General features: G+C 37.8%; 1 protein-coding gene and 1 pseudogene across 1 annotated transcript in view; both read left to right on the top strand.

Annotated features, from left to right (window-relative positions):
• The window catches only part of LOC139950970 (alkaline phosphatase, tissue-nonspecific isozyme-like), a 52,924-nt gene extending 39,848 nt beyond the window's left edge, over positions 1-13,076 (top strand). The window contains exons 3-9 of the mRNA XM_071949799.1: positions 7,685-7,860; positions 8,929-9,031; positions 9,589-9,687; positions 10,520-10,660; positions 10,974-11,165; positions 11,909-12,046; positions 12,656-13,076. Of these exons, the coding sequence (XP_071805900.1) occupies positions 7,685-7,860; positions 8,929-9,031; positions 9,589-9,687; positions 10,520-10,660; positions 10,974-11,165; positions 11,909-12,046; positions 12,656-12,990 (1,184 nt within the window). The 3' untranslated portion in view covers positions 12,991-13,076. The remainder of the gene's footprint in view (positions 1-7,684; positions 7,861-8,928; positions 9,032-9,588; positions 9,688-10,519; positions 10,661-10,973; positions 11,166-11,908; positions 12,047-12,655) is intronic.
• A 776-nt stretch (positions 13,077-13,852) lies between these two features.
• Positions 13,853-25,150, top strand: LOC139950969 (alkaline phosphatase-like; annotated as a pseudogene).
• Positions 25,151-26,156: the final 1,006 nt, after the last annotated feature.

Here is a 26,156-nt window from a genome sequence, read left to right as displayed (position 1 = left end):
GATCAATGGTCCCCGTATTGTGCACACATGCATCGTTGGAGACCATTGTACACATGTACATCGCCACTGTGTTAAAGCACCACCACTGCATACAGCCACGGTGCATCAGGCCAATGATTGGGCCAACTTTTTGTTCAGAAGTACAATCAAATAACTTTTCAACATTTTGTCTTTACAAGATACTGACAAATGATACAATTGACTTAAAATGCAAATTCTGGGAGAGGGGCATCGCACAAACACATCTACCCTTTGTTTATTTTAACCTTTTAAAGGAATTATTCAAGAAATCTCTCACCCCCCCCCCCCCACACACACACAAAAAGAAAGAAAGAAAAAGAACAAAAAGAAAAATCAGATAAAGATCAAGAAAAATCAAAGTTTTCAGGTAGTCTACTGTTATGTGGGATTGAATATTCAGCACCAACATTATCTCTCCTCCTTGGATCCTATCACCTTATTCCAGAACTGCAAGTATCCATCCTTGAACACTTTGTTAATTTGTTTAATTTTAGGCCCCTATGTGTTTGTTTATTTATTTTATTTTATTTCAATTTTTATTTGTACTTTTTTAAATTTATGTGCATGTACATCATGTACAACTTGTATTGCACATACATTGCAGTACTGGAACATTGTCTCTATTGATCTCAAAGTGTTGTAATATGATAATTAAACCACTATTGATATCAAATAATGATTTAATGTGACATTGTGTGTACCCCATCCTTAAGACAATCAGATTAAATCATTATTTTACAGCAAAATTGGTTTAATTGTACAACACTTTGAGTTCATTACACACAATATACACGTGTAATACAATTTGTACTGCACCCCCATTGAAATTTAACCTATTGTGTTTAATATTATTCCCCTTTATGCAGGAAAACACAAGTTTGGACCAGTATTTGAAAGACATCAACAGGGACACCAGATCGCAACCATATATGCTGATACTAGGTGGGTCTGCACTGGCTCCACAGCAAGTGTTCGTAATTTTTGAGCACAGTATGCATTTGAACAGTCATCTCTTGTGAAAGCACTGGATGTGTGTTTCAAAACACACTTTGTCTTCGACTTGAGCTACCAGGAGAAGTGTTCTGGCGTTTGGGAGTTCATTGAGTTGGTTGTGTTTGAACTCAAAGGCAGTGTGAAGAGCAGCACTATTCGAGAGTTCAGGGCTTACTGTTCATCTCATGATTCATCTGCACAAAATGTTTGCAAATACGTATCAAAATCATAAGAGATGTGATAGTTGTGATAGTTTGGATTTATGGACCAACCTTACAGTTTAAAGAGGAACTCAAAGGTCAAATTTAAATTTGTATTCAATACCCTTCCAGTTTTGTCAAATTTGTGAAAATGTCAAATTCAACGCCGTTTTAATTGCTTAGCGACAATTAGGCTAAACCAACAATTCCCCATACAAATTGTTCAAACCCAAAATTGAATTTGACCTTGGAGTTCTTCTTTAAGCTGTGTTAGCCTGGAAGTATTTATTCTGACCTTGCCAATTAATGTTGACCATTCCAGAAGCATTGTAGTTAAAGAAGTTTTTGCACGTATTGTTTGCAAATAAGTATCAAAATCATAAGAGATGTGATAGTTGTAACAGTGTTGATTTATGGAACAACCTTACAGTAGCTGTTTTAGCCTGGAAGTATTTATTCCGAACTTGCCAATTAGGTACATTTTTTTTTTTTTTTTTAAATTCACTGAAATTGTTGATTGATTATGAAACATACAGAACACCCCATTTTGCACATGTGATGTTTTGGATTGTTAATGTTGTTACCATTAAATTTTTATTAAAAAGTTGTTATCTTGAAATTCATGTTGTGGTCGCCAAGTCTCAGTATTTATGATGTGTCCATTTATTACAGCCCTAAACTCCATGAAAGAACACTTTGCTAGTATTCAACCCAAGCATTGTGTATATTATTACCAGTTTTAAAGGCAAACAGTTTACATTAAAAATCGGTAAATATTTTACTTCAAAATTAAGTAATTATTTTACATGAGTGGGTTTATACCCAGCAATTCAGTAAAGAAAACTACCCAATATTTATGTAAACTTTTACACAGCTATTAAGCAAGATATTACCCAACGCCTGTTGGGTAAAGTTTTACCTAATAGTTATGGTGTTCGCCCACTACATCTAAAACAGGTAATATTTTTACTACCCAATATTGATGTAAAGTTTTACACAACTATTTACATTGTAAAGCGGTAAAGTCTTTACTTCAAAATTAAGTAATATTTTACATGAGTGGGTTTACCCAACAATTCAGTAAAGAAAACTACCCAATATTTATGTAAACTTTTACACAGCTATTAAGCAAGATATTACCCAACGCCTGTTGGGTAAAGTTTTACCTAATAGTTATGGTGTTCGCCCACTACATCTAAAACAGGTAATATTTTACACAAGTTGTGTAATCTTTTCTCTGTGTGTAAAGTTTAATACATGTGCAAAGTCATGTGAGTCGATGCCTGAACGACAATTAAATTGTACATGTACAGTGAATAGTGTTTGCTGTAGTAAAACTACTATATACGGTAGTATCATGGAGGTTTCTACCTCCATGTGAGTATAATCATGGAGGTACCTCCATGGTATAATATATGCACTGCGGGTAGTTCGTCTGTCTGTGGTTCATGTGATCTGCCCACGACAAATCATTCGGGAAATATTAAACCATAAAACAAACACGACACGTAACGAAGATGCAAGCATTTTGTTTCTTAATTCCTCCTTAGTCAGTTTTCTCTCAGACATTCTGTAGTCAGCTATTCTTCAGAATAACGACAATAATTATTAATTGGTTTTCTGGGAAAAGGGGATGTAGAATTTAAATCCCTGCATTGCGTTCCTTTAGTATGGCTAGGCAAACCATACTATAGTATCACTCGTTCGTCCCGTACGTACGTCCGACCGTGGCCCGACTTCATTTCATGCTGCTGGGCGCTGCCATGTTGTTCACAACTTGAATATGCATTACAAACCTTGACAACGGCCTCATTTACATAATACGGCAACGCCCACAGTGCACGCACCGCTGCAGGATTGCCAAGACGATGGTAGCTTGCAGAGTGTAGTCTAGATTTCGAGCCGTCCACGTAACTAAATCATACCGTGGCGGGCGCGCTTTGGCGATTCAACCGCGCGTAGTACACTATCCAGAATCAAGCACCATCGTTTTGGGCCAATACTAGTGTCGTAGAAGCTCAGCCAATATTATACAAATATTGACTGCTTCGAGTGCTATGGTTAAAACTATGACTCCCGAGGTGATCCACGGAGCGTTCTATTTTCCCGAGGCGAAGCCGAGGGAAAATAGAACGCTCCGGGGATCACCGAGGGAGTCATAGTTTTTAACCATTGCACGAGTAAAAGCAGTCAATATTTGTTTTATAACACCCCAAACATTTCTAAATACTGTACTATTATTATTAAGTTACAGACCTGAATGCTACAATCCACGGACGACGCGAATACAGATTGCAAACACTTTTGCTGAATGTGTTGAATGTCGTGTCGTGCAATCCGAAATGGTTACAGACTATTAATTTATCATCCTCGTACACGCAACGGACGTCTGGGTACTACACGCCGTGTGCTAGTCTGTCGGACTAGCGCACGGCGCCATGTGCTAGTCTTCGGACTAGCGCATGGCAAACCGACGGCCGTCGTGTAGCAAAACTAAGACATGTCATGTGACGCGCTCTAAACCAATGAGCAGGCAGAATCTTTGCAAGGGGTGTTATAATATTCAATCTTTGTGCTACAAATTAAGCGTCATGCTCATAGTGTGTGCGTACAGAGTGGAATACGAAAAAAATATAGAGCGTCTGCGTCCCATATCCAACTCGGAGGCCGAAATATGGGACGCAGAAGCGCTGTATTTTTTCGTATTCCACTCGCGCTTGTGTGATAACTTATATTATCTTCCAGTACGCGCTAATCCACCAATCAGAAGCTCGAACTACTAGGGGGATAAAAACATATGCTACGACCTCTGTTTTATATCCTACTTCCTCTCTTTTTATTACACAGTGCGCATTGTGAAATGTGATTTTGTCACGCTCCGTATACAGACAGTGCAAAAGTTACGTTCTAAACTTTGTGCGCGTGAATGCTGTTCGTTGTGAAATAACGCTCGGAAGTTCGAAATTTAGCATGTTGCAAGTGAGACTGGAAGATAAATTCGTTTTCACATGCGCGCCTCGTTGGATATGGGACGCAGAAGCGCTATATTTTTCCGTATTCCACTCGCGCTTGTGTGATAACTTATAATAACCAGGGACCAATTTCATAGAGCTGCTTAAGCAAAAAATTTTGCTTAAACAAAAAATTCATTGCTTAGTAAAATCAGATTACCGGCCAAGACTCCACTCAATTGCAATGCTAAGTAAACAACAGCTTAATACTAGTCTTAAGCAATGTATATGGCAGGAAATTTTGGCCAGTAACACGTGTAATAAGCGAGCTATTTTCGTGCTTAAGCAAATTTTATGCTTAAGCAGCTCTATGAAATTGGCCCCTGTATACAGGGCACACATGTACTCACCAGAGGCATGGCACAAGTTGTGCATTGCACAACAAGAAGCTATTATGTGAGGTGCCATTATGGACCGCAGCTCTATCTTCTTCGTGAAGATGCATCGCCACCGAACTTTTAGTTGTCCAAAGGCTCTTTCGATGATCGATCTAGCCTTGCTGTGATGATAGTTAAACCTTGCGTTTGCTGGTCGCGCAGCCTCTGGTAGTTTGTATGGTGTAAGCATCTTGTCAGATGCTGGATAGGCAGTATCTCCAAGAAGATAGTATCCTCTTGGAGGATACTGCCTATCTAGCGCAATTGGACTGTTCCTGAATACTCTAGCGTCATGCACACTGCCAGGATAACCCGTGAAAATGTCTATGAAAACTCCCTCATGGTTGCAAACAGCCTGTGTCTGAACTGTGTGCTGGCTTTTTATGTTGGTATAAGCTCCCCGGTCATCAGTTGGAGGAGTTACACTGACATGCGTGCCATCTACTGCCCCTAGTGATCCGTCGATGTTAGCGGTCCCTGAAAGAGCTGCAAAACCATTAGTTATAGCAGCATACTCTTCCTGTTTAGGAAAGTGGATGAACTTTTCAAGGTTCCCGTTGATGGCTGCAAGTTGTTTGTGTACAATTCTACAAACGGATGCTAGTGGTACTCCACAGCTGCGTGACACTACTCTATATGCACATCCGCACGCCAACCAAAACAAAAACAGTAGCAGCTCAATTTCTATTTGCCATCCGTGCTGCTTGTCTTCCTTGACTATTGATACCAGCTTGAAGAAAGATCTTCTTGATACCCTAAAGTCTCTCCTTAATTCAAGTCCTCCATCCTGGAGCGTAGCAAGCAGAAAAGTAGTCCCAAATTTACAATAAGGCCCCCGAATTACCTGCGAAGAAAATATTCAAAAATGATAATTCATTTGAAGCAACAATTTTTTATAGGCTACAATACTTCAGGAAAAACTACCGCAAGAGTGACATTTCTGTCCCAGCTGCAATTCTTCCTTGTAACATCCAGGGGCTGGGCTGAAAGGTTCCTTTCTTCTCAAGGACATCGGATATTTTTTAATAGTAACAAGTTTAATATTTTCCAAGGGAAATTATTGCTCTATGAATATGGAAGATCAGCAAGACTTTACAGAACAAAATGGGCTTGAATGTGGCAATGTGCTTCCTGCAATTCGTGGTTGTAGATGTAAGGGCTTGTAAACACGTACAAACCTGTGGTTAGGAGAAATAATTCTAACCTTAAGGGCCACCAAGGTAGTCTTGAATGTTGAATGGCACAAACATTTGAGGAAGATTGTGGATAGGGCGCCTGAGTATAAACTAGTTAGTAATATCAAAATTATGTTCATTCTTTCTGTACATTAATTTACAATAAACGGAGCAATGTATGTATCCAGCTTACAATTTTTCATTGGTTATGAAAAAAAATAGTAGAATGTACTCAAAATTCTATCATTGCCTGATTGACTTCTAGAAACTATAAGGCTCCCCTATGAGCGGGCCTTATATATAGTTTCTAGAAGTATACGGCGGCTACGCCATGGAAGATTTTTGTTTTATTTACCATTAAAATGACCAACTTCTGAAAAGGCAGGGCCAAAACCAACACGTCCTCACTTTTAAGGGTTCTGCCGAGTAACCAACGTAAAAAAAACGTAAACAACCGTACAGCACCCACACAGACTCTCTACAACTGACGTCACGTATTTCTTACAGCATGGCGTCCATGTCTTTGCCTGAAGCATTGACAAATTAGCGTTACATAACAATCATTTTTTTTAGACAAAACAAATTGCAACTGTAAGTTCAATCAGCTGTTTCTATGATCAAATCATTCATTAATCATTGTGTACCACTCAATTATCATCACTCATCATGTACATGGATGGTACCTTCGAACGAACAATCAAAACCAAATTCCTTTTAATTAAAATACTCACGTCTCTGTCCTGTGTTGTTGAACTATGCTGCAGTAAAGCCAAGAGAAATCGTTTTCGTTGTCTTCGTATTGAAATAATTTTGTTAGTATCGGAAATTAAAAGATGCAATGAGCACAACTCGAAGTCTCCGTCCATGTCAACAAAAACATTGTTATGATTTATCAGCTGTGTTCGTCACGCCGCCGGAAGTAACAGAAGCCAACCGAAGCCAACCGAAGCCTCGGTGTTCCAAAGCGTTTGACAGCGAGCGCTCTCAATCTAAAGCCGGAGCCTGAGCCGCAAAGTTGAAGCCTGAGCCTCCACGCCAAAGCCGAGGTTTGAGAAAGGCCCCAAGCACAATCTCTGGCTATCGGGCTAACACAGATTGATGATTGGTTGAATTTATTCGGATAAAAATACACAAAGAAAATGTCCAAAATACAATCATACAAAACAACAAAGAGGACGAGCAATGAAATGAAACACAAAAGAGTAAAATTGAAAAACAAATTATTAAAGGATAGCACAAAAAGACAATAACTTATAGATTTTTTCCATTGGCACGAGCAAAAAAAAAAAAAAAAAAAAAAAGAGTAATTGAAAACAGCTTATTCAGACACCGTGTGGTTAAATGTTTATTGATTAATCTGCTGATGTTCAATCGTCCCTTTGCGTGCATAAAAAATGGCTTAAAGACAGCGGACACTATTGGTAATTGTCAAAGACTAGTCTTCACAGTTTGTGTATCTCAACATATGCATAAAATAACAAACCTGTCAAAATTTGAGCTCAATCGGTCGTCGAAGTTGCGAGAAAATAATGAAAGAAAAAACACCCTTGTCACACGAAGTTGTGTGCGTTTAGATGGTTGATTTCGAGATCTCAAGTTCTAAATCTGAGGTCTCGAAATCAAATTCGTGGAAAATTACTTCTTTCTGGAAAACTATGGCACTTCAGAGGGAGCCGTTTCTCACAATTTTTTATATTATCAACCTCTCCCCATTTACTCGTTACAAAGTCAGGTTTTATGCTAATAATTATTTTGAGTAATTACCAATAGTGTCCACTGCCTTAAAAAAGAAAGAGCTTTAGACCCGAGGTTATAAGAGCAGATTTCAGCAAGAAATGTCGATTAATTATGTTGTCTTTCATTCCACCAATAATTGACATTGAACTAAAAACTCTCTGCATTTCCAGGTAAATCAACGGGATTTGTAACAACTACTCGAGTAACACACGCTACTCCAGCAGCTCTGTACGCTCACTCACCTCAGCGATCATGGGAAACTGACGCAGATATACCAGACGAAGAGGCAGCCGTTGGTTGTACTGATATAGCTCAACAACTCATAAGCCTGGCCAACAACACTAACGTAACATTTATTTTGCATTTACGTTAATTATTTATTCCTAAAGGAAGCTTTATTGAGATTTGGTGGACACAATGCTAAAACAGTGGGTGCGTTCGATTAGCTTTCATTGGTCGACCCCGCGGAGGTCACTCGGGTGAGCCCCTGACAAGTGCTAATCGAACGATCACACTTGTCCCCTCGTGGTAACGTCATACACCTCGGATCACCCCAAGTGACCCACTCCACAAGCAGGGCTTTGGGGGCTGACCCGGGTGAGCCCCTGGAATGACGTCAAAGCTATTTGAACGCACCAGGGGCAGACCGGGGTCGAACGCACCCACTATAAGGTGTGGATAACTTTGACTATAGAGCGCCAAAGGCGCAAGACGCAAACTTATCGGGCTGAAATGTGAAATCCCACTCTGGACGCCGTTTTGGCAAGTTACTCTTTCGATACAACAATAGATTAGAGCAAATCAGTACAGACAATGACCATTCCTATCGATGGGAAACAAAACATTCACTGGCTGAAATGGCAACGCGTATTTCACGTTCCAACAGATGAAGCTCCAGTTCCGCATCTTGCGCGTCATTTAGCGCCCCTTAATCTTTGGTATACACCCAAACCAAATAATACACTCCTATCGCGTCCGCCATACCTCTTACCACATTTGTCTTGGTTATAAATATCTCTTACCTCTTCAGTCTCCTGACGATGACTAGAGCAAGCTAGTCGAAACGTTGAGACCAATTCAGAACTGACTCCGCGGCAGTACAGTAATTACGATCCTATAAGCTAAAGTAGTAGTCCAGTCTAATTTCTATACCATCCGTCCTGGTAATAGTTAAAAAGCAGGACAGTTCTTTTCAGAACTGAGAAGTCTCCCGAACCTCCGATTATCTACTCCACGGCAGTAGAATAAAGCAAGACAGTTCCCTAAGAACAACTCTACCTGGCAAGTAGATACACACATGGTGTTACCGCAAACCAAATATACATTGATACCTCACCATGCCATGCCTCAAATCCTATATATAAATATCCCTTTCTTCATTTGTGAGGTGTTTTGTCTTGTTACTAACACACAGGTTATTCTAGGTGGAGGTAGATCAAAGATGCTTCCCAACTCCGAGTCAGACCCAGAGTATCCCTTCGTAAAAGGATCACGTAAAGATGGTCGTAACCTTATAGGTGGGTTGCCTATCTTAAAGGAACACGCTACCATGGATCGGACGAGTTGGTCTATAAAAAGCGTTTGTAACCGTTTGCTATGAAATGCGTTATGGTTTAGTAAAAAGATGTGTTAAAAGTAGAATACAACGATACACACAAATTTGCCTCGAAATTTCTTTTTACTTTTTACTTTGCGAATTAACACGGTTGGCCATTTATGGGAGTCAACTTTTTGAAAACCACGCAATTTTTAGGCATATTTGTGTAGATCATTGTTTTCTACTTTTACAACATCTTACCCATATGCATTTTATAACAAACAGTTACAGAACGCTTTTCAAAGACCAACTCGACCGATCCAAGGCAACGTGTTCCTTTGATAACATAAAGTATATAATCATCAATAATTGGGTTGTTCTCCCTATTATTTGTTTCATTCTGGCCGACCGTTTTAGTCGACGAGGTAATATTTCCAGGGGGCATAATTCTCTATAACAGCGGCCTATGTAGAAAAGGGACTTTCATTGCAGTTATTTATTCTTGACAAGTTGTATGAAAACGGTATTTTCCTGCAGATGAATGGCTTTCTGGCAAGGATAACGCTTCAAGCCGATATGTATGGAACCTTGACGAGTTCAACAAGGTCGACCCAGTTAAAACAAGCCACCTACTTGGTAACCATTATGATGTTTTTATAACATGTAGTTTTTTACCCTTACATTACTTACGTGTATTGAAGCACTGTAAGTTCAGAACTTTCCCGAGTTCTATGAACCTATGCAAATCACTCGGGTGGGATTCGAGCCTACGACCTTTGCATTGCTATAGCAGATGTTTTGTCATTAGACTATCGAGCTATAGTCACCACAGAGATAGAGTGACTATTCTAAAATTCTAAATCTGAGGTCTCGAAATCAAATTCTTGGAAAATTACTTCTTTCTCGGAAACTACGTCGCTTCAGAGGGAGCTGTTTCTCACAATGTTTTATACTGTTAAAAAAAGACTAATCTGTAAAAACTTAAAGACATGGACACCTTTGGTAACATTGTCAAAGACCAGTCTTTTCTCACTTGGTATATGCACAAAATAAAAAACCTGTGAAAATTAGAACTCAATAATTGGTCGTCCAAGTTGCGAGGTAATAGTAGAAGAAAAAAGCACCATTGTCACACGAAAGTGCTTTCAGATGCTTGATTTCGGGACCTCAAACTGTAACTCCGAGGTCTCGAAATCAAGTTCGTGGAAAATTACGTTTCAGAGGGAGCCGTTTTTCACAATGTTTTATATTATCAACAGCTCTCCATTGCTCGTTACCAAGAAAGGTTTTATGCTAACAATTATTTTGAGTAATTACCAATAGTGTCCAGTGCCTTTAAGTGAAGTAGTAGGCATAAGTGTCGGTCTGTGAGGTAAACAAATGTAAACCGTCTTGTACCAAGTGCCCGCCTCTGAGAATTCAACCTTATTGCTCATTGATGTACACCGTTTCACAATTATTATTTAAGGTTTATTTGAGACAAGCCACATGAACTTTGAAAGCGAGCGTCTGACTGATAAAGCTGGTGAGCCTTCTATTGCCCAAATGGTGGAAAAGGCAACCAAGATTCTGCAGAGAAATGAAAAGGGGTTCTTTCTCATGGTTGAAGGTAAATAATTAGCAAAAGATCCATCCATTATTTACTCCAAAGGCCAGTATTACACACTATCGGGACTGGAAGGGTTCTTTTACATGTCAACCGTGTGATGTTCCGTAGTAATATTCTTTTTCATAACGGTATATAAAGGTGTCCAATTGCCATAGCAACCGTTTATTGTTTGTTGTTTACGTTTTACACCCAAGTAAAGTGTACCATTGTCTTTGACTAATGCTTATTAAAAAACAAAAATAATGTCTACAAAATGAGTTTCACGTGACAATTTGACTGTGCAAATTATTCGTGTTTGTATTTGTTTTGATAGGTGGTCGAATCGATCATGGAAACCACATGGGGAAAGCCTATATTTCCCTCCGTGAAACTATTGCAATGGAAGAGGCTGTTTCCAAAGCAATGGAATTGATCAATGAGGAGGATACATTGGTGATCGTCACAGCTGATCATAGTCACGTGTTGACATTGGGAGGATACCCGAGCAAGGGCAATCCTATTCTAGGTAATTATGATGATTTGTTTGTTTGAGGGAGTGGTGTACACCTTATACAGACTCAACGAGGCAAGGTATTGATTGTACTACCTTGGCGACTCCGATTGTAAATGTATGTTGAAGTTGAAGGCAGTGGGCACTATTTGCAATTACTCAACATAACTGTCAGCATAAAAACTTACTTGGTAACAACAAGCAATGTGGAGCTGTTGGTAGTAAAACACAGTGTGAGAAACAGCTCCCTCTAAAGTAACTTAGTTTTCGAGAAAGAAGTTATTTTCCACGAATTTGACTTCGAGACCTCAAAATTAGATTTTGAGGTCCCGAAATCAAGCATCTGAAAGCGCACAACTTTGCGTGACAAGGGTGTTTTTTCTTTCATTGTTATCTCGCAACTGCGACGACCAATTGAGTAACAAATTTCACAGGTTTGTTATTGTATGCATACATTGAAACACAAAGTGAAAAGACTGGTCTTTGACAGGTACCAATAGTGTCCACTGTCTAGCCGTTAATGCTATTCAAATATTTCCAGCATTTTACCAGATTCTTTTGCAGAAAACAAATGATTTCGATGCATGCTTTGGTAGGCGACACGTTAACAGGGCCAGTGCTTCAAAAAGATACCCCCTCCATCGCCAACTAGTGACAAATTATAATATTAATGTGTATTTATCTGACGATCACAGGCTTTCATTTAAAAGTAATTGAAATATTTTGCACACTTTCAATTTTTTATTCTGTGCGTGCAGGCCTGGTTGATAACAAGATTGGAGATGACAATTTGCCGTTCACGACAATGCATTACGCGAGTGGCCCCGGGGGGTTCAGTGAAAGAAGAAGTTACGCAACGACGGGAAAAAGACGAAACCTTACAAATGTTGACACTGGTAAGAAACTGTCATCATCACAATCTCTGTAAACCACCTAGAGTCAGCAAAGACTGGAAAGCTATTATTGCCTTAGAAAACATGGGGTTACAGTTCGGGTTTCGTAATGATGGCTCTGGGGGTATGGAACGATGACATCAGTAACTACGATAATGGTGAACAGGAAGTAGAGCAACATAACATTGCTGGGGAGGGGGTCACCAATTTCATGTTATCATTTTAGTTTCAGTCACCTGACGATGACTAGAGCAAGCTATTCGAAACGTTGAGACCAATTTAAGAACTGACTCCACGGTAGTATAGTTAAGCCAATCATATAAGCTAAAGTAGTAGTCCCAGCTTTTTTTTCTATATACCATTCGCCCGGGTAATAGTTAAAAGGTACACAGTTTTTTTCAGAACTGAGAAGTTTCCCGAACCCCCAAACATCTACTCCGTGGTAGAATGAAGCAAGGCAGTTCCCTAAAGAACAAACTCTACCTGGCAAGTAGATACACACATGGTGTTACCACAAACTAAATTTATATTGATAACTCACCATGCAATGCCTCAAATCCTATACATTTTAGTTTTGTTCGAAATTGCTAAACATCGTTTTCTCTTCCACAGAGAAACCCAACTTTCAGCAGCCAGCTCTCTTTGGTAATTTTCTAGAAACACATGGCGGTGAAGATGTTGGTATATACGCCAATGGTCCTATGTCTCATCTCGTCCACGGTGTCCATGAACAATCTTATATCGCTCATGTAGTCAGATACGCAGCATGCCTCGACTACAAGGAACACTGTCAGACGAGACGGCATGACTACTTGAGGGCGCTATACCCCGTGACCCATCCCAACCCTTCCCCTCTAAATGAAGCCTGTGATGTAGGAAATGCATTGGGTTCTCCACAGACGACCTTGTTAGCTGTTTGCTTAGCCGTTTTCATTTCGGTCCTTTGAATTTATTTTTGTTTCTTGTGTCGTTAAAGGAACACGTTGCCTTGGATCGGTCGAGTTGGTCTTTGAAAAGCGTTTGTAACCGTTTGCTATAAAATGCATATGGTTAGAAAGATGATTTAAAAGTAGAATACAATGATCCACACATATTTGCCTCGAAATTGCGTGGTTTTCCTTTTTCTTTGCGAACTAACACGGTCGGCCATTTATGGGAGTCAAAAGTTTGACTCCCATAAATGGCCGACCGTGTTTGTCGACGAGGTAAAAGGAAAACCACGCAATTTCGAGTGATACTTGTGTGGATCATTATATTTTACTTTTAAAATGTCTTTCTAATTATATGCATTTTTAACAAACGGTTACAAACGCTTTTCAAAGACCGACTCGACCGATCCAAGGCAACGTATTCCTTTAAATATTGTATGCAATCTCTTTGACAAAGGACACGTTCATATTGAAATCTCAAAATCTTCTAAATGTGCTTAAAGGCAGTGGACACAGATGGTAATTACTCAAATTAGCATAAAACCTTATTTGGTAACGAGTAATGGGGAGCTGTTGACAGTATTAAAGACTATGAGAAACGACTCCCTCTGAAGAGACGTAGTTTTCGAGAAAGTAATTTTCCACGAATTTGATTTCGAGACCTCAGAATTAGATTTTGAGTGCTCGAAATCAAGCATCTGAAAGCACACAACTTCACTGTGGCAAGGGTGTTTTTTCTTTCATTATTATCTCGCAACTTCGACGACCAATTGAGCTCAAATGTTCATAGGGTTGTTGTCATTTTATGCATAGTTGAGATACAGCAAGTGAAAATACTGGTCTTTGACAATAATTGTGAATCCACAAGGGTGAATCCATAATGACGAATCAAGCCGTTATCACAGATTTAAACGTAATTTTTTTCTGGAGGGCTTTCGTATTTAACTATTAGTTATTCGAAGTGATTTTTCTAAAGGAACCTTATTACAACTCCTCATACAAACATGCTGAAAGCCATATAACAGCAAGCCAAAGTATCAAAATCACCGACATCACTTTAGTGAAGTGCAGAGTTAAAGGAACATGTTGCCTTGGATCGGTCGAGTTGGTCTTTGAAAAGCGTTTGTAACAGTTTGTTTTATTAAAAGTGAAATTTTATGATCAACACAAGTATCACTCGAAATTGCGTGGTTTTCCTTTTACCTCGTCGACTAACACAGTCGGCCATTTATGGGAGTCAAATTTTTGACTCCCATAAATGGCCGACCCGGTAGTTCGCAAAGTAAAAGGAAAACCACTCAATTTCGAGGCATATTTGTGTTGATCATTGTATTCTACTTTTAAAACATCTTTTCTAACCATATGCATTTTATAACAAACGGTTAAAAACGCTTTTCAAAGACCAACTCGACCGATCCAAGGCAACGTGTTCTTTTAACCTCGACGCAATAATTTGAAGGAGTCCCGTTGTTTGTGGAACTTCACAGTAGAGTAATTGGTAATAGAGATATGAAGTTGATGATATAGTACAAGTACCGACAGATAATGGTCATTTGAAATATGAAATTAAAGTTCAAAGACCGATAATTTATTTCCAAGGTCCAAAGGCCAAAGAATGAATGAAATGATACGTTATTGCTGTTCTATAGTTATGAAGTTTGTAATACAAACTGACTATGACCTCAGTCGGATAACAACAGTGACGATCGGTCTACACTGTTCAATTACTTCTGATTTTGTTACTTTGATTTCAACATGTTGGATTTAAAATGGTTAATTTGGATCTGTATGCTGACAGCAGGAGGCAATGTGCTATCACAAAGTAAGTAGGCCCAGTGGTTCTCGCTTGAACCATAGAGTAGAGCTCCATTTGACTTTTCAACAGATAAATTTGAATATTGTAGTGCTGTATGCAGACTTAGTGATCTATTTATAGAATATGATGCCATTGTTTCACGCGAGATCTGGTTGTACGAGAGCTCTGTTGTTTTGCTTGTTGTTATCACGTGAATAGAACCCGAGTTTTTGACGCAATGTGCCCTGTTCCATTGTCTTTTATTGATAGTTTAACGACGTACGAACACAACAAATATTACAGACGATTCTTTTTTCTCGAAAAACACAGAAGATGATGGTCGAGAAAGAACACACCATAATCTCGTAACAAAATACCCGGTATATGTATTTCGGTGTTGCAATTAATAAAACAATAATGTTTAGAACTATATGCCAACTAGATATCTGTATAGTGATTAATTAAATGAAAATGAATACCCCCATAATCAAAAAAATTATGTTTTATTTAGTAAATTAAAGTTTTTTTTGTCAATAATTATTTTTTAAGTGCACTCTTGATCAATTTATCCTATTTACAAGGAGCTTCAACATCTGCAAAAGCTAAATCACGAAACCCATAAAATTCCACCAATCAATGATCTTTCAGTTCTGAGCAGACGACACTATCTGATTGTCTTCGAGTAGTGTTTGTAGTGTTTGTATAAATTAATCGTTGTAGGTGCGAAGTACTGGAATGACCTGGCTTACGACAGTTTGCAGAAAGCTATTACCAGAGAGCAAACACTCAGTGCGAATAAAGCTAAGAACGTAGTGTTTTTCGTCGGAGATGGGATGGGTATAACAACCGTGACGGCTGCGAGGATTCTCAAGGGGCAGCTGGAAGGAGATCACGGGGAAGAAACAGACCTCGAATGGGATAAGTTCCCTAGTGTAGCTTTGTCAAAGGTAACAATAAGTATTAAGTCTCGAACCTACACACTGAAACAACTACTGCAGGAGATCTTCACCGTTTAAAAAACCTCCCCACTTAAAGCAGGTCTGGGGTCGATTTCACAAAGAGTTAGGACTAGTCCTAGGAGATATTAAAAACGTATGGGTAGTCCAAAGTTAGGACGAGTAACTCGTCCTAAGTCGAGAAAAGACTAGTCCTAGCTCTTGTGAAATCCACCCACTGGTTTAAATACATGAAACGCCCTTACTACTACTTTTTAAACTGCAATGCAGGAGTAACTCACTAGTAATCGTGCAGTGATCATGCAAACAAATTGCACTCGTCGAAGCCCACACTCCCATAATGGTACCGCATCGAAACAAGCCAAGTCATGTCACGGTAAAGTAATAACAAATGTTATTTATGATTACAATAATATTGTTTAACTATTGTGCGGAAAGTTGCCGGTTGTGGGTTTTTAAGAGAATTATTTTGCACCAATGCAGGTATATTGTGGGAGTGTCATTTTGCATAATCACTGCAGATTATTTTCGCGCTGACTTTAAGCCAGCCATGGGTGAGTTTTTGGCGGTTGAATTGGACATTGGATAATCACTGGACAATGACTGAAACATCTATTGGTACGACCGCCAATACGCAGCCCTGTACTTTGATTTGGACATTCAAACAGAAATGCGCCGTACTTTTGACCGAATGAGGGCGCTATCAAACATATTTGTATCACGGGGTTTATTCATTCATCCCCAAACAGTTATTAAAGACTGGAAAACATAGCCACCACATTACAATCATATAAACCAAGGACAATAAAACCTTTAAAGGAGCCATTACAACCCGTCTCTAAAGCAACATTAACGGAGCAACAAGTGGACGAATCGTGGGACGGGATTGACGGGGATTGGTGACGGGGATTGACCTTAGAGGCGAGAGGTTACTCTTTTGCGTTATTCACGAGCCTCGAAGTGTGACGTCAGATGTTCAGGCTAGTATATCCCTATAGCCTGAACATCTGACGTCATACTTCGAGGCTCTTGAATGATAACGCTAGAGAGTGGCCTCTAGCGTAGGTCAATCCTTGTCCATCTTCACCTTTCACCTAGATTCATATGCAGATGACCGCTAGTACAAATGCCAAAAATCACCTCGGACCAATCAAAACACGGAAACAGAATGCTTACGTCACTGCACGTTTATCCAATGAAATCAGTGTCCAAATATGATACAAATAGTGGGTGTGCCCGATAAGCTTCCCTGGGTCGACCCCGTGGTGCTCACTCGGGTGAACCCCTGACAAGAGCTAATCGAACGAACACACTCGCCCTCTCGTGGTGATGGCATGCACCTCAGGTCACCCCAAGTGACCCACTCCACAAGCGGGGGGGGGGGGGGGGGGGGGCGCTGACACGGGTGAGCCCCGTCAAAGTTATTCTAAAGTACCGGGGCAGATCGGGGTCGACCCAGGGAAGCTAAACGAACGCACCCACTATATTGAGTGCGCCCCACGTGGTCAAACATACGGAGCATTTAGTCTGAGAATATTTCCTGCACTCTTTCATCCTCTAGACGTACAATACCGATAGGCAAGTACCGGACTCGGCTGGTACGGCTACTGCTTATTTTAGTGGTGTTAAAACCAAGACAGCAGTGATAGGGCTAGACGATTCTGCTATTAAAGGAGATTGTAAATCTAGTCTCAATGCTAATGTGGAGTCTGTTATGATATCTGCTCAAAAGTCTGGTAAGTTTAAAAGAACGTCAACATATTCATATAATGTTTTATAACACACCTCTTGCCTTTTTCTGTATTCTGGTTGGCTGAAACACGGTCTCGTGGGATAAGCTTAGCCTTCTCTTGACTTGAACCGTGAACAGCAACTACAAAACTTCCTTTCTTTTCCACGTGTTGTTCTTATTTCACATTTTAAGACCGACACAATTCGGTAACTAGTGTACGTCTATTCCCCCCTCGGGCCTGTTAGTGACCAGAAGAGGGACCTATTTCCCTTGGCCTTCAGCCTCGGGAAATAGGTCCCTCTTCTGGTCACTCAAAGTCCCTCGGGGGTAGACGTACAATTACCTCATTGCCAGTCAATGTGTGTATAATAAGTATGATTTACTTTTATTGATTTGTTGTCAAGTGTTTTGTATTAATTTTAATCTTGTGTTCTTGAAATTGTATCGATCGAATATAATAGCTAATAAATTAGGTTTTCGTTGCTTTGTGTGCTTTCTAAAGGCAAGGCAACGGGATTCGTCAGCACTGCCCGTGTGACACACGCTACCCCTGCCGCACTTTACGCACATTCGCCCCATCGAGACTGGGAGTGTGACTCTGATATACCGCAGAAGGAAACTGACATTGGTTGCATTGACATCGCTCAGCAACTCATAACACTCGGACAAGATACACAGGTACAATCTGCAACATTGAGACAAACCAGTGTTTGCGTTCACTATTCTGAATGTACCTTTTGATTATTCGATACCTTTACCAATATCATGGGTTATTTTGGTTTTTGAATCAGAGTATCTCACAAACTGACCGGCAATGAAACAGGTAGCTGGAAGCATTCGATAGTTAATCAATTTAAACAGTTAATCAATTTAAACAGTTAATCATTTTTTAGCATTTTTTTTAAAGCGTGCTCAAATAATGAAAGGCTGGCAAATGTCATTATTTCAAACTTCCTAGCAGCACTTCCGAAGCAGCTTCCTAGAATACCCTACCTGCTAGTCATTAATGCATGCCGACCACCAACTTCATGGTACGGTAATTTTTATACTAATTCTTCATTAATCTATGCCAGGTTATAATGGGTGGGGGAAGGATGAAAATGTTACCGAGAGAAGCTGCCGACCCAGAGTATCCTGAAGACTCTTCTAAAGCTGGATCTAGAAATGATGGACGAAATCTTATCGGTATGTAAACCTGACCAAACTTAAACCCAATTATTGATGACTATTGCACCATTTTGCTTTAACAGCTTCTGATCCCATCCAGATTCCTTAGAAACCGAGCTACTGAAATCAAAAATGCTGAATTGATAATGGTGAATCAAAATTGGTTGATCGATAATTATTAGTCGATATTGGTGAGTCGATATTTGTAAATCAATAACCACTATTCGATGTTGGTGAATCGATAATGGTGATTCGATAATATTTGTGGATCAATAATTGGTGAACCGATAGTCGTAAAAAGATAACTGTGAATCAGTAATGGAGAATCGATAATGGGAAAAGATAATATTGAAACGACCATGGTAAGTCAATATTGGTAAGTCGATAATGGTGAATCGATAACTGTCCAGGAGCCGCAAGGCGCTGACATTACCATAGAGACAGCATGGTGCGTAGTTATAGAAGATAGGAGGAATGTACTTGAATATAAAGTGGTAATGAATCTGAAATAAAAGATTCGTTTTTACAAATCCAAAATTATGTATGATGTATACTTTACATATAATTTAGTACTAGTAGTTACGTTTTACTCCTAAGCTAGGAGCTTTGTCAATTATATGTTTAGTAACATCGTACATATTTTTGGATTTGTAAAAACGAATCTTTTTTTTCATGATCATCAACAATCCAGATGAACTTATTTATATGCAGTGGACACTATTGGTTATTACTCAAAATAATTATTAGCATACCTTACTTGGTAACGAGTAATGGGGAGAGGTTGATAGTATACAACATTGTGAGAAACGGCTCCCTCTGAAGCAACGTAGTTTTCGAGAAAGAAGTAGTTTTCCACGAATTTGATTTCGAGACCTCATAATTAGATTTTGATGAGCATCTGAAAGCGCACAATTTCGTGTGACAAGGGAGTTTTTTTCTGTCATTATTATCTCGCAACAAATTGAGCTCATTAATTTGCATAGGTTTGTTATTTTATGCATAATGTTGATATACACCAAGTGAGAAGACTGGTCTTTGACAATTACCAATATAGTCCAGTGTCTTTAATGGTCATTAATCTATTCACCTTTAATTATTTTTGTCTGTTTATGTTCTTTTAAAATTTTGTGTTCTTGTAGAAGTATCTCTCATCAAAATAGTTTCACTTGATCAAACCTTGACTTTAAAGATGTTTTTATAGTTCCACAGCATTTAATTTTCTTTCGGTCACATGAAGCTCTTGCTATATACTACGAATTGTAACAATCAAGCAAGGATTTGTTTCACTAATTGTTTTACAATATTATGTTTTGTTTAAGACGAATGGCAAACAGATAAACAGCAAGTACGTGTGGAATTTGGAACAATTTAAAGACGTCAATCCACTTGAAACTGACAACCTTTTAGGTGAGTTGTTGCTTCATGTACCAATTTGAACAAGTACGAACAATCATCTGTATGGCACAGCCAACCAAGACATGTCGTTCGGAACATGATTGTGCCTACAACTTTTGCGCCGCATAAATCTTGGGCTAAACGTTCATGTATTCATTTTGGTATCGAAGGTTGTGTCACTTATTTGGCACGTTATTTAGACTAGGTGCCGTAATTGATCTTGAATTCAAGCATCTGAAAGCACACAACTTCGTGTGACAAGGGTGTTTTTTCTTTCATTATTATCTCGCAAGTTCGAAGACCAATTGAGCTCAAATTTTGTTAAGACTAGTCTTAGACAGTTACCAAAGGTCTAGTGTCTTTAACACGTTTTATATTCCAGCAAACCTAGAAGTATTGGTTGTACATCATTACATTACTTTGTTTGCACTCATTTTTTTATATCACAATAATATTACGTGTCCGTCTTAATAGGGAGCAGTCAATCACGGAGGATACCTTTGACTATCTGATTTATTCACGGAAAAGTGAAAAGGCGTAGGTTTGAACTTTATAACTAAAGCCAGGACGATTTAATATTGAAACTTTTATTTGACAGTTGTATTAACTTTGCTTACCTTTCAGGTTTGTTTGAGCCCAGTCACATGCAATTTGAAGGTAACCGAATGAATGACGTAGGGGGTGAGCCCTCATTGTCTGAGATGGTAGAAAAGGCCATTGAGATACTTCAGAAGGACAAAGACGGGTTCTTCCTTATGGTTGAGGGTAAGTTATTATTACAACATACATGTTTCTGGTTTTTGTAGAGTGTTGGTGAATTGGTTTCATGAGCCCTAGCCTTGTCCAAGCCTCTATACGCTAGCAACGGCCAGCTCTGAATTCACGAACTGCATAGATACTATACCGCACGGTACATAACAGTACTTGATACCGAGTCTAGTTGCAGCCTCGTTGTATGAGGTACAACAACCTCGAAAAACCATGCTTCGACCCCACGGTATTAAGTAATGTTATATACCGTGCAGCATGCAGTTCTTGAATTCATAGTAGCGAGCCGGTGCTTGCGTAAAAGACCTTGAACAAGACTACATGAGCCCTTTGTGTCACTGCTGCTGTTTCACAAGAGGTTATCGTTATAGGCCCTACCTCTTATTTTTGAGGCTTATAAAATCTTTGACAATCTGAAACCTCGTTATCTGGAGTATTTACATTGTCTCTTTGATGCCATTGTCCAGTCACAGATTGTATGTATTTTCATTGTTGATAACAAGACCACGCAGGTTGGCATGGACGGCCGAATAATATAGCAAACATGCAACCGACCTACTAGATTTTGTCACCAAAGTAGACTTTTCTGCAAACTTGTAATTTGGTTGTAAGCAAACATTTTTAAAAACTAGGGCCATCGTTTGTTATCTTTGTATTCCTAGTTTTCGAATCTTGGTTGACAAAAACTCCGTCTATGATGTTGCTTTATTACGGTGTGGCCATCTTGATTTTACTCCATTCAAACTCATTGTAACAAAACTGAGGCTGGACAAAATAATAGTCTAGTGCCATGTTTGCGCAATGAATGTTAGCATTCATTACTGTTATGGAAACAGGGAACATGACCGAGATGGTGACAGCGTGATTATAAACCTTTATCACGGTGTGGCCATCTTGACTTTATACTCCAATGTAACCAAACTAAGGCTGGTGCCATGTTTGCGCAATGAATGTTAGCATTCATTACTATTATGGAAACAGGGAACATGACTAAGATGGTGACAGCGTGAACATTCTTTACGAACAAGACACACTACCTTATGTTGCCCTCCCTTTGTTAATGTTAGGCGCTCTGTTCTTTCTATAGCGCCCTGTAAATTGTTTGTATTATATTATTATTATTATTATTATTATTATTATTATTATTATTATTATTATTATTATTATTATTATTATTATTATTATTATTATTATTATTATTATTATTATTATTATTATTATTATTATTATTATTATTATTATTATTATTATTATTATTATTATTATTATTATTATTATTATTATTATTATTATTATTATTATTATTATTATTATTATTATTATTATTATTATTATTATTATTATTATTATTATTATTATTATTATTATTATTATTATTATTATTATTATTATTATTATTATTATTATTATTATTATTATTATTATTATTATTATTATTATTATTATTATTATTATTATTAGTATTAGTATTATTATTATTATTATTATTATTATTATTATTATTATTATTATTATTATTATTATTATTATTATTATTATTATTATTATTATTATTATTATTATTATTATTATTATTATTATTATTATTATTATTATTATTATTATTATTATTATTATTATTATTATTATTATTATTATTATTATTATTATTATTATTATTATTATTATTATTATTATTATTATTATTATTATTATTATTATTATTATTATTATTATTATTATTATTATTATTATTATTATTAGTATTAGTATTATTATTATTATTATTATTATTATTATTATTATTATTATTATTATTATTATTATTATTATTATTATTATTATTATTATTATTATTATTATTATTATTATTATTATTATTATTATTATTATTATTATTATTATTATTATTATTATTATTATTATTATTATTATTATTATTATTATTATTATTACCAGATTTGTCATACAATTTCAATAATTCAAACACAAATAAATCATACTATCTTGAATTGAAACACGAAGATGGCCGAATTGACCATGCGCATCATGACGGGTTAGCCTACCACGCCCTGCATGATACCATTGCAATGGATAAGGCTGTAGCCAAGGCGATGTCAATGACCAATGAAATGGAGACTTTATTTATTGTAACTGCCGACCATAGCCATGTACTCTCTATAGGAGGAGCAGCTGATTGTGGTAGTCCAATACTCGGCAGAGGAGTTAAGTTTCATCCACAATTATAACTTTAAAGGCAGTGGACACTATGACTTCTAACAAGCTTAAGCTCAATGAAAATAAAACTGAGTTCATTGTGCTTGGTACTCCCCAAAACCTTAAGAAACTGCCGAAGATATCTTTGCATATGGGTGATACATCGATTGACCCTACTGATTCTGTCAGCAACTTAGGAATAAAGTTTGATTATCATATGACAATGAGCAAGCAAGTTTCTAGCCTCTGCCAATCAACAAATTTTCATTTACGTAACTTAAGGAGAATCAAACGGTATCTGGATAAGGATACTCTCCATCGTGTTGTCAGATCTTTAGTCCTCTCTCGTATTGACTATGGCAATCTCCTTTTATTTGGTGCAACGTCATATGAATTGGACAGAGTTCAAAGACTACAAAATAGTGCAGGTCGTTTAATATGTTCCACACCCTTGAGAGAACATTATTACCCCCATCACTTAGGGAACTTCATTGGCTACCAATTAGAGAACGAATTCATTTTAAGATTGCTCTTCTCGTTTTTATGCTTTAACAAAACTACACCTCATTATTAACACTTAACTGTAACATTACAATTCTCCACGATTTCTTCGGTCCACACTTGACATCACTCGCTTGAATGTTCCCCGAGCAAACAAAGTTTTAGGTCAGAAGGCTTTCAGTGTGGCTGGGCCCATGATTTGGAACAATCTCCCAACTGCCATTAGGGAATCTAATACTCGGTCTGCTTTTCGTAAAGTCCTTAAGACTCACCTTTTTCCAAGTTAATTTTTTTCTAGTGCGCTATGATCTTGATGGAATAGCGCCTTATAAATATTAATTGTTATGTTATGTTATTGTTATTGGTAATTACTCAAAATAATTATTAGCATAAAACGTTACTTGCTAACGAGTAATGGAGAGCTGTTGATAGTGTAAAACATTGTGAGAAACGGCTCCCTCTCAAGTAACGTAGTTTTCGAGAAGTAATTTTTCACGAATTTGATTTCGAGACCTGAGACTTAGAGTTTGATGTATCGAAATCAAGCATCTAAAAGCACACAACTTCGTGTGACAAGGGCGTTTTTTATTTCATTATTATCTCGCAACTTCGACGTTTGATATTTTATTGTCTGTGACAATTACCAATAGTGCTAGTGTATTTGAACAATTAAAAGCTATATCTTTCCAAATATCATTTGTATGCAAAATAGTATACGATGAATTTAAAGAGAGACTGTTTCTAACTATTATTATTTATTTACTTCCCTTTTTTCAAAGGGAGATATCTCATGATAAATCCAATTGTTTGTAGACTGCAGCTTGATTATGTTTGGAAACAAAAAGTAAACTCCGTTAAGTTACCCGAATGCAGACTGAATTCTGACCAGTAAGTAATGTTAACAAGTTGTGCAAGCCTCTCAGTTTTCTATAAGTGAATGGTGATTCATCGTCAAACCATTCATATTTAAATTCTAATTACAACAAAATGGTTTTGCATAAATGTCAAGGTCTGATGAATGACGGTTTGCCATTTACAACACTCTCATATGCAAACGGCCCTGGAGGAATTGAGGAGTTAAACAGCTTCAAAAGTACTGGTTCGAGACGGAATCTGACGGATACCAACACAGGTAAAGCTTCAATTGATTACTTTGAGTATTGGTTTGTACCACTCAGGTACACCACTCAGTAAAATTAAATCCGAGTATGTGCAGACTTTTTGAGCTATTTTAAATATTAAACATATAACTTGGCAAAGTTACAGGGAAGTTTTTGCAAACACGATTTTGCCAAGGGAAAGTGCCCCTTTGCCATTTCATAGAGTTAATCATTAACTTGTGTAAACAATTATTTTACTTGTATTGTGATAAACATTGTTTTATTATTTGTTTGTGCAGAGGCTGCCGATTTTCACCATCCAGCGCTTGTCCCAATTGATTCAGAGACTCATGGTGGAGAAGACGTCACTATTTACGCCAATGGACCAATGTCGCATCTTTTTCACGGGGTCCATGAACAGCACTACATTGCCCACGTGGTCAGATATGCTTCCGGGTTAAACTGCCACAATGGGGCGCCCTCTACTGGACCAAATTCCATTTTGGCTTTACTGTTGTTTTCTTTCGTACGGAAGCTTTCGTACGGAAGTTTATGGATTGAAAAATAAATTCAATGAATGTATTTTGTCCAGTTTATAGCAAAGACAGCCAATATTATAGTTTAATCGTGTTTGCAAACAGTAAAACAAACAACCACAAACATGACATATGTTAACCTTTTTTACAGCCGCTTAAATCAAACCGACTTTTTCCAGTAATATCACTTTTGAATTATACATAATACAAAAAAAAGAAAAGAACGCCAGGCCTAAATGAGAAACTGACTGGATACATTTTAGTTTAATGATTGATGAAAACAAATACCAAAAATCAAATTACTTTGACATTTGAACATGTGATCTTTATATTAACTTAGCCCTGGTGTTTCCTCGCATTGTCCATATACTTGTTCGCCGTGGTAGCCAGAGACCAGTTACCCGCTCTGTGAAAATGAGTAAAATTTCGCGTAATGCATTAGCGTGCAATGGACGGTTTCATTATGTGGAAGGGGTCGTTGTGGAGAGGTTTTTATTTTGTAACAATGTATTTTGTTCTACTTCTTTAGGATCTATATTTTCATTGTCAATATTCAGATAACTTAATTTTAGTCACGAAGCTATAAAAAAAAACCATGATTTTGTTAAGTAAACGTACTTTTGTTTCATTTGTGCCCCTTTTATTTCTACAAAGCGCGAAGTATCGCTGATTTGTATTCCTCGCAGTTTTGTCGTTCGGTACCCCCACGTACATTATGGTATCATCGGAAACCTTTGACACTCGCCTTTCCGAATATTAGAGGAGATTAAAGCCATGGTTAAAACTAAGGCTGCAAAATTGTTAGACCAACAGAGGGCGTTATTTATAATACTCGGATGTTATTGTGGACTTAGTGTGTGTGTTCGACCCCCCCCCCCCCCAGTTTGTAAATATTATTTCAAATGTGACGTCAAGATCACATGGGGCTCCCCAGGGTGATCAACCATTTCCCTCCAATAGACCGTGTAAGTCTCACGATGACAAGGTCACCACTGAGCTTCCGGGCACCACAGAGCCATCAGCTGGGGAGATTAACGT

The sequence above is a fragment of the Asterias amurensis genome, chromosome 18, assembly GCF_032118995.1.
Source record: "Asterias amurensis chromosome 18, ASM3211899v1".
Taxonomy (NCBI): Eukaryota; Metazoa; Echinodermata; class Asteroidea; order Forcipulatida; family Asteriidae; genus Asterias; species Asterias amurensis.
This window is presented reverse-complemented; position numbering and strand designations above follow the sequence as displayed.